Below are 9967 nucleotides of genomic sequence, written 5' to 3'. Positions count from 1 at the left end.
TTTATTCTTTTTTACTACTTCATACCTTCGTCTTCAACAATATGTATCATTTTATATGATTAGAATTATAATGCCATTGCAGATTATATGGCTATTTGTTTCATAAATATATTAAGAGATGAAAAGAGAATAAAATAAAAGAAAATGAATTATAATGCCAATGCAGATTATATTGCTATTTATTGGAATATGTTAATGGAGTATTAAAGAGAAAGATGTTACCAAAAATAGAAATGAACTGTTTGTATGAGACCGACTCTTTTTATGGGACTAGGAGAGTATTTTTTATGGGACTAGGAGAGTATCATTAGTTGATTTATAGACATCAATATTAAATCTAGTGATTTAATTATTTAGTGATTAACTACCGAGATTAAGGAGAGAGGGAATTAATTCAAAATTGATCAAACCATACTCAGTTACTCACTATTTAAACAAATTTAATAAATCTGAGCAATCAGCCCATTTAACTTGTGGCCCAAACATTTAAAAATATAACTCGACCCACTTGAAAGAGGAAAGGGAAGCTCAAAACTAAAGACCCCAAATCCTGAATCTGTTAGCTTCGTTGCCGCCTCCTCACTCTCTTCACCGGTGAGTTTATCAGGTGTTTACACTACTCCTTCCAATTTATGGCGCTTCCCAAGTTTTATCCATCAAATTTGTGTATACGATAGCTGAGCCTATTAAATATATAGGTACTACTTTTAATTTAAACCTAGATATCGTTTTCTCTCTCTGCACAAAATTGCGCTGCTGTTTCTTCCCCTTCTCTCTGCATCTCAAAAAATTTCTCGGCAATTTCTTCAATCGGCAACCACTCTCCGTAAATCAGGCAAGTCCTTGCTTCTATTCAAAAATACTTAAGCATGAGGGATCCCAGTGAAAATTTCAGAAACTTCATAAAGTGTGTAGAAAATATCAAATAGGATTCATATGATCCAAGAAGAAATGAAATCAACTTTCATAGAATGATTCGTTCACATACAAAGAAGGAATGAAGGCTATTTATACAATGAGCTAAGAAAGGAAGCAAAATATCTTATAACTAACTTTTTAACTAACACTTCAAAATATCCAGTGTTGACTAGACGCCTACTCATCAGCTGACTAGATTCTGGCGCTGCATCCACGAGGAGAACGTGCCACGCGGTCGACATCGATGCTTCATCATCTTTCACATTCCCCTTCAAGATGGATTGTATAAGCTCTCGAAATTCATCTTGCTCAGTATGGAACGAAAGGCTAACGTTCCTAAGGATTTAGTGAAGATATCTGCTAGTTGAAGATTATTCCTGATGTGTAGCGGCTTTATCACACCTTCTAAGAACTTCTCTCTCACTATGTGGCAATCGATCTCGATGTACTTTGTCCTCTCGTGGAATACAGGATTCGAGCAAATATGAATGGCTGATTGATTGGCTGATTGATTGTCACAGTACAATGGAATAGCCTTCTCCACCTTTATTCCAAAGTCGCTGAGAAGAGCAACAACCCATACTATTTCACATGTTGCTTGAGCCATAGCTCTATACTCAGCTTCTGCCGGTGAACGGGATATGGTGTTTTGCTTCTTTGCTTTCCACGATATCATTGAGGATCCAAGAAAGAGGCAATAACCAATCATCGATTTCCTTGTGTCTGGGCATGCAGCCCAATCTGCATCAGAAAAGATGCTCAAGCTCACTTTGCTGCTGCTTGACTAGAATAGGCCATGTCCGGGTGAACTCTTCAAGTATCTGATGATCTTTTCAGCTGCTTCCCAATGTTCATCACTCGGATTTGATACATATTGACTCAACTTATGCACTGCAAAGGTAACTTCTGGTCTAGTAATGCACAGATATAGTAGTTTTCCAATGAGCCTTTTATACTTTGATGCATCTTTCAAAGGTGTGCCTGAGTCCAATCTTGGCTTTTTCAGAGGGTCCATAGGCACAACAGAAGGTTTGCAACCAAGCATTCTTGCGTCTCTCAACAAATTCATTGTGTACTTTCTTTGAGAAACCAATATTCCTTTCTTGTTTCTTGCAATCTCAAGTCCAAGAAAATATTTAGGAGCTCCAAGATCCTTGAACTTGAAGTGTTGTGACAAGAAAAGCTTGAAATCCTCAGTCATTTCTGGATGAGTAGTAGCAACTAGAATATCGTCAACATACACTACTATCCCAAAGAAGCCATTGCTGTCATTCTTAAAGAAAAACGAATTATCAGAGGTAGACTGTTGCAACCCAAAACCCTTTAGCACTTCAGAAAGTTTCAAATACCATTGTCTTGATGCTTGCTTTAGACTATAGAGACACTTTTTAATTTACACACAAGAGTTGATTCTGAATTTGCCCCTTCAACAGACTGCTAATCAACATCATATCCTGGAGGCAAAGTCATATAAATATCCTCCTCTAAGTCACCATAGAGGAATGCATTATTTATATCAAGATGAGACAAAGACCAACCCTTGATAGCAGCCAAAGTAAGAAGCATTTTCACTATAGTAAGTTTGGCCACTGGAGAAAAAGTGTCCAAGAAGTCCACTCCTTCAAGTTGAGTGAATCCCTTAGCAACTAGCCTTGCTTTGTATCTCTCTACTGTAGCATCTTGATTGTACTTGACTTTATAAACCCATTTGCAGTCAATGGGAATTTTGCCAGGAGGTAGAACAGTGACAAACCAAGTGTCTGTTCTTGAGAAAGCTGCCAGTTCATCTTGCATTGCTTGCTGCCACTCTTTGTGTTGGGAGGCTTGGTTGTATGTGGTAGGTTCATATATGGCAGACATGAGCACTACGTACTTTAAGTACTCGGGAGAGTTTAGATAGGCTGAAGTAAGAAGAAATGGGATATGGAGTAGATGATGCAACTGAGTTGCAGATGAAATCAGTAAGGTGAGATGGTGGTTTTATGGTTCTGCCATGTCTGGAAACATTTGGGTTGTTTGGAGGAGAAGTGATGGAATCTGTATGTGAGGCAGGAGAAATATGTGAGTTGGGTTCAGAAATTTTTGGAGTTTGAGGAGAAGTGGGAAAAGTTGAAGGAGAGATGTGAGAATGGAAAAACATCCTCATGAAAGGTGACATTTCGTGTGACTATTTCTTGCATAGAATCCAAGTCAATGAGTTTATACCCCTTATAATCAGAGGGAAATCCCAGCAGAGCACACTTAATGGCTCTAGGTGAAAATTTGTCCCTTCCCCGTTCCAAAGTTGAGGCATAACAGAGACACCCAATGACTTTCAAATGGGAATAAGATGGTGGTTTTTGAAAGTGAATTTGAAATGGTGTTATATTATCTGGTAGAATAGATGAAGGAACTCTATTTATTAGGTATGAGGCTGTGAGAATGCAATCCCCCAAAAAATGGATAGGAAGAAAAGACTGAAACAGAAGGCTGCGGGCAACATTTAAGAGGTGTTGGTGTTTTCTTTCTACGCGGGCATTTTGCCGAGGAGTTTCAACACATGAATGTTGAATAACAGTTCCAAAAGATGAATATAAGGAGGGTATATTTAGCTCTGGGGCATTATCACAACGAATGGCTTTGATCTTTTTAGAAAATTGAGTAAGAACGGTGTTGAAAAACTGTGGAAGTATGGCTCCAACATCAGATTTGCTATGCATCAAGAAAGTCTAGACAAATCTAGAGCAATCATCTACTATAATGAGGAAGTATGATACGACATGGAAGGTCTACAAGCGAGGAACAAGCGAGGAAAGAGGGAGGTTGTTCTGGCCAACAAACCGGCAGAATAGCAGCTGAAAGATAGGGCACATGCTCAACAGACTCGGCATTTGTTATTATTATTTAAGATTGTTTGTTGCTGATATTTCTCAGTGTTAGTTATTTGTGAGTATTTATTTGGATCTATCCCAGACGATGAAAATCATCTTGGAAGTAAGATCGGATTAGGACGGCAGTAGCCGTAGGCCTCTGCGGAGGATTTCTCTTCATTGTTCTTTCATATTCAGTTATTCAATAAAGCTGAGTATTTCTTTTCCCAGAATTCTATCCTCTCTTTGTGGCATTTCATTGAGCACCGTTTGTGCTCTTCCAACTCGACGGCCTTTACTCTATCAATTGGTGTGGTGAACGATGGTGAATTCTCGTGTGGACGCGCGTTTGGACAGATTAGAGAAGGCTGTCGGGAATCTGGAGAAAAGTACGGTCTCGTTGAACGCTGCGGTCGACGAACTGAATGCCCAGTTTCTCAAAACTGATGAACGAGTGACGGCGATTGGGTCTCAGCTCGAGACGTTCATCGCGGAAGTACGGGCGGCTCTTTCGTTCGAAAAAGCAACCACCAAATCTGGATCCAACGACGACGACTCTTCTGACGGCTTGGGGTCGCACACGGCGGTTACGGGCATCACCCCGCCGATGACCTTCCCCACGTTTGATGGCACTGATGCAATCGCGTGGCTTGCTAGGGCAGAACAATACTTTATGGTTTCCAATGTACCACCGGAAAATCGCGTGACAGTTGCCATGGTGGCACTGGTGGGTCCGGCCATGCCATGGATCCAATTATTGAGGAAACGAATTCCGACCCTATCTTGGGATCGGTTTACGCAGGAGATGATGAAACGCTTCGGGTACAACGGGGCTCTCGATGAATCTAAAGCCTTTGCTGCATTTCGACACGACGGCTCCCTAGCTGAATTTGTAGCGAGGAAGGCTGCCAAGATAACCAGTTCCTCGGATGCAGTCAAATTAACCCTCAACATCGACCATCTGTCGGGAACTCAACCTTTCAACTCCGGTCTCTGTGCCAGCCGCCACTCCGGTGCCCATGAATCCAGGGGTTCCAGCGCGATCGTTCTCAAAGAGATCCTCTCAATCCCCTTCTTCGTTTTCGACAGCGGGCTCCTCTCGGCCACCCCCGCGTCGTTTTCGGAGTATGTCAACAGAGGACTACAAGAACCATCTCGCAGCAGGCACTTGTTTCAAGTGTGGACGGAAATTCGACCCCACCCATAGATGTCCCCCAAAGACTCTGAATGATTGGTTCGGTGACGACGACGACGACGACGAGGCCCCTAACATCGTCTCACCTGACGATAACGAGGAGTTTGATTCCGGAATTGAGCTGCAACTGTCGGAATTATCCTTCAATGGTAATGATACCTCTCAGACTATGAAACTTTTCGGGGCGATTGGGCAGCACAAGCTGAAGGTGATGATAGATAGTGGCGCTAGCCACTGTTTTATCTCGGACCAGGTCGCCCGCACACTCCAGCTCCTGATCACTCCTACCGTTCAGTATTCGGTGACATTGGGCAACGGGTCTTCGGTCCGGGCCGCGGGTTTTTCAGGTTTTACAGGCCCATTCTCTCGTTGTCAACCCAAAGAAATGCCTATTGGGACGCCAGAGTGTGAAATGTCATATCGTCCCCTTCGAGGGCGTAAGGATGATCCCTCCAAGGTGTCTGCTGCTTTGCGGTGGCCGACCCCGTCTACTCTGAAGGGAGTCCGTGGGTTAAATTTCCTTACTCCCGCCTTGAGGACAAGGCTGTTTCGGCGGACGGGGCAGTTGATACGACATGGAAGGTCTACAAGCGAGGAACAAGCGAGGAAAGAGGGAGGTTGTTCTAGCCAACAAACCGACAGAATAGCAGCTGAAAGATAAGGCACATGCTCAACAGACTCGGCATTTGTTATTATTATTTAAGATTGTTTGTTGCCGATATTTCTCAGTGTTAGTTATTTGTGAGTCTATTTATTTGGATCTATCCCAGACGATGAAAATCATCTTGGAAGTAAGATCGGATTAGGACGGCAGTAGCCGTAGGCCTCTGCGGAGGATTTCTCTTCATTGTTCTTTCATATTCAGTTATTCAATAAAGCCGAGTATTTCTTTTCCCAGAATTCTATCCTCTCTTTGTGGCATTTCATTGAGCACCATTTGTGCTCTTCCAACTCGACGGCCTTTACTCTATCAAAGTATTTGTATCCCTAGGTAGTGGAGGGGCTAAAAGGTCCCCAGACATCACAGTGTATAAGATCAAAGCAACTGATGGCATTAGAATCAGACTTTGAGAAAGGCAGATGTTTTTGTTTGCCAGGAGGACAAATATCACATAATGAAGAAGTTTTACTGGGAAAATTAAGAACATCAGACATAGATTTTAGCTTTCCAAAGGATACATGCCTCAACCTTTTATGCCAAACATCTATACTAGCAACAGAATTTGCATAAGAAACATCAAAAGATGAAGTAAGAGATGAAGGAATAACAGAACCTTCAACTTTCTTGGAACAGGAGAAACATCAAGAGTGTACAAATTTCCTAATCTGCTACCCCTCCCAATCACAATTTCCTGAGAAGCTGCCTGGATTTCAATGGAATCATGAGTGAAAATAACAGTACACGACAGAGATGAAGTTAAGGAACTCACTGAAATGAGATTGAAGGAAAAAGTAGGCACATATAGGACTGAGTAAAGAGTGATTGAGGAAGTTAGGTGTACAGTTCCAATATGTGTGACAGGAGTTGTAGCACCATTAGGCAAGTTTACAAAGGTATTTTGGATGGGTGAAGAGGAATTAAAAATGGACAAGTCACAGCAAACATGATGTGTGGCTCCAGTGTCTAAGAGCCAAACAGAGTGAGATTTAGAAATAGAATTGATAGATGATTTGGTGAAAAAAGTAGTACCTGTGAAAGGGACATTATGAGGAGATGAAGGCATATTTGGTGCAACAGAAGTGGAGTGAGTAGCTGAAGTAGATGGAGCAAAGGTGGCAGCAGCAGCAAGTTGAGACTGAAGCAGATTTATGAGCTGTTGACACTGCTCTTGAGAAGGCATGCTCATTGGTGGAGAGAAAGCAGATTGATCACATGAATCTTCAATGCAATCCTCCACAAAATTAACAGATTTAGTCTCCTTAGCACCAGCACCAAATTTGTTCTTCCCCTTCCCAAATCCTGGAGGAAAACCATGGAGAGTAAAGCATTTGTCAACCGTGTGATTACTCTTACCACAGTGTGAACAAAGTCTCCCCTTATTGTAGGATTGAGATGTCGCAGCGTTAGCTGAATAAGGCTGCTCACTCATAGAAGGAGATATAACCGGAGAATAACCATCAATAGTTCGTTGCCTTTCATCCTGCAAAACAAGTGAGAGAACTTTTGATAGAGGAGGAATCGGAACCATAGAGAGAATACTGGATCGGATGTGAGAGAAAACAGGATTCAGTCCGATCAAAAACTGCATTGTGCACTCTTGCTCTTGATACTCATGCCACTTCGAGGCACTATTGCATCTGCAATTCGCACAAATGCACCAAGCAATCGGTTGAGAGTGCTTGAATTCATCCCAAACGATTCGAAGATTGGTGAAGTAGGCATTGACATCGTCTTTTCCTTGATACAGAGACATGTTGCGTTGCCTCAATTGATAAGCTCGAGCAGAATCGAGCTGAGAGAATCGGATGCGTAAATCCGACCAGATCTCATGTGCATCTTCAAGGTACATTATGCTGGAGCAGATCTAAGGAGATATTGAATTGCAAAGCCATGATACAACCATACTGTTGCATCGCAACCACGCCGGAAACAACAGATCATCATCGTGTGGCCGACGAAGGACGCCATTGACAAAAGCGATCTTATTCTTCACTAAAAGTGCAGTGTTTACCGATCTACTCCAATTGATGTAATTGGAGCCAGTGAGCACATGAGGAACCAGCTGGAAACTCGGATTGTCGCTAGGATGAAGATAGTATGGACTGGAAGTATCTTCCATTGGAGGAATTTGAATGGCATTCGCATTGCCACCACGCGGCATGATGAAAAGAAGAAGAAAAAGTGATTGATCAGCGGAATGAAAATCAAATCACAACTAATACCATGTAGAAAATATCAAATAGGATTCATATGATCCAAGAAGAAATGAAATCAACTTTCATAGAATGATTCGTTCATATACAAAGAAGGAATGAAGGCTATTTATACAACGAGCTAAGAAAGGAAGCAAAATATCTTCTAACTAACTTTCTAACTAACACTTCAAAATATCTAGTGCTGACTAGACGCCTACTCATCAGCTGACTAGATGCTGATGCTGCATCCATGAGGAGAACGTGCCACGCTGTCGACGTTGATGCTTCATCATCTTTCACAAAGTGAAATGCAGTAGCTACAGTGCTACTGCATCTTTGGTGTATTACTGTTCAAGAAACAGAAAAAAATACAATTTGGGATGGGATATGGAGTATGGTTGGAGGTCAATTCTACTCCAAAGAAGGGTTTTGCCGTATCGTTGGAGATGCGTGCCTTTTCTAGTTAAGGTTATAAATATAATTTTTCAAATTTGTGGTTGAACAATTGTAGATTTTTATGTGTTTGCTGTAGGTTTTATATCAAGGTTTATTCTGCTACCTTGTAGATTCAGCTTCTTCTTCGGTGTTGTAAAGATGGTGGAGACACTTTTTGAAGATATATTTCGAATTGATGCGATAGATGCAGATGGAAAAAAGTTTGATAGGGGTATGATTTTTTAAGCCCATCCATTTTACTGCTCTTATTCTAGTTTATTGTGTTGTGTATTCCTTTGTAATGCTTAAACTGGCATTATTGGCCAATGGATTAAAAGCATTGTATGTAGAGTTGTTTTCATCATGCCATTGTTTTCATGTTATGGTTCTTACATCGTTGTGGTTTTTTCGTATAGTCTCTCGTATTTCTGCTAGGAGTGAGCAGTTTGACATGCTGATGCACCTTGATGTCAACACTGAGATTTATCCGATGCGTGCTGGGGAAAAGTTCATGATGGTATTAGCGTCCACTTTGAACTTGGACGGAACTCCCGATTCTGGTTATTACACTCCGGTAAAAAAATCATGATCTTATCTACTTTGGTTTTAACGAGTAGTTGCAATTTTCGATGAGGTAGATTTTTTCTAGTAGTTAATTGGCCGCAGGTGAACCAAAAATCAACTAGTTTAGTAAATGAATGTTTTGAGACTCCCTCCCTGATGCATTTATGTACGCTCCTAGCCTGATCTCATGGTATCATTAATGGCTATTTAAGCTGAACACCACAAAAAACTTATGCGACATTTTGTCTTTAATATTCTGTTATTGTTAATCTAGTTTGAAATAGTTAGATATGCTAAGTTAACTGCTCTATCATGTTCGCTATTGTGGATGATTCATCCAGTGCTCCAAATCTTTGTGGTATCGAGTGCTTGTCAGCTCTTATTTGCTTTCTCATTTCAGGGTAACAAGAAGTCGCTTGCTGATAAGTTCGACTATGTCATGCAAGGTAAACTGTACAGAATCTCTGAGGAATCTAGCGAGAAGCAAGTCAAAGCGTATGTTTCCTTGCATTGTCCTGCATTCATCTAACATATTTCTCCTCATTTCGTTTCCTTAACACAGTAGTTAGTCTACCGATAATATGCGTTCGCACTTCACCTCAACTACGACTTGTGTTGAAGAGTCACCTGTTTTTTTTTAAGTGTTATTGTCTCGGTCCCTATGGCTATCTTGTTTGTTTCAATTTGGCACCAGGGATATATATGTCTCATTCGGTGGACTCCTAATGATGCTCAAGGGGGATCCTTCCATTGCTGCAAGATTTGAGCTTGACCAGAAGCTGTTTATTCTAATTAGGAAGGTTTGAGTTAGAGATGTTACTAGGCAAAGAAAATGTCTCAACTTTCGTACTATGCTATTGGCTACCTTGTTCCCTGCATATGAATGCCTGATAATATATTGACATAACTTGTCGACTACTTGTTTCATAGAAATGGTGGAGCACACTCTCTCACAAACACTCATTATGTAAACATATGACATGAGGATTTCTTATGTATGAATAAATGCTGCTAGTTTGTACTAGTATAGGTGCTTTTAGCCCAAACGATAGCAAATTATGAAGATTTGATATTGTATTTGACTGCAAAGATTAAAGAGAGAGGGTTAGGGTTCATTTTCCCATCCTTTTTCCCCTCTAAAAGGTTGATA

The 9967-nt window shown here is 41.1% G+C and overlaps 2 protein-coding genes across 10 annotated transcripts; one reads left to right on the top strand and one right to left on the bottom strand.

Annotated features, from left to right (window-relative positions):
- Positions 1 to 479: 479 nt before the first annotated feature.
- On the top strand, positions 480 to 9841 carry LOC121804787 (DNA-directed RNA polymerases II and V subunit 8A-like). Of its 9 annotated transcripts, none has more exons than XM_042204460.1 (6): positions 517 to 594; positions 699 to 835; positions 8385 to 8485; positions 8670 to 8827; positions 9218 to 9312; positions 9512 to 9841. In XM_042204460.1, the coding sequence occupies exons 3-6, from the start codon at positions 8413 to 8415 to the stop codon at positions 9621 to 9623; spliced, it is 438 nt and encodes a 145-aa protein (XP_042060394.1). In that variant the 5' UTR covers positions 517 to 594; positions 699 to 835; positions 8385 to 8412; the 3' UTR covers positions 9624 to 9841. The 9 variants fall into 9 exon arrangements, with proteins under 9 accessions (XP_042060390.1, XP_042060392.1, XP_042060394.1 ...); XM_042204459.1 differs by having other exon boundaries at positions 531 to 607; XM_042204456.1 differs by lacking the exon at positions 699 to 835 and having other exon boundaries at positions 480 to 594.
- On the bottom strand, positions 5950 to 7784 carry LOC121803870. The gene is made up of 5 exons (XM_042203451.1): positions 7635 to 7784; positions 6653 to 7487; positions 6465 to 6586; positions 6232 to 6326; positions 5950 to 6172 (listed from the first exon to the last, which is right to left on the bottom strand). Exons 1-5 carry the CDS (start codon positions 7782 to 7784, stop codon positions 5950 to 5952), a joined length of 1425 nt encoding a protein of 474 aa, XP_042059385.1.
- Positions 9842 to 9967: the final 126 nt, after the last annotated feature.

Source organism: Salvia splendens, chromosome 5, assembly GCF_004379255.2.
Source record: "Salvia splendens isolate huo1 chromosome 5, SspV2, whole genome shotgun sequence".
Classification (NCBI taxonomy): domain Eukaryota; kingdom Viridiplantae; phylum Streptophyta; class Magnoliopsida; order Lamiales; family Lamiaceae; genus Salvia; species Salvia splendens.
This window is presented reverse-complemented; position numbering and strand designations above follow the sequence as displayed.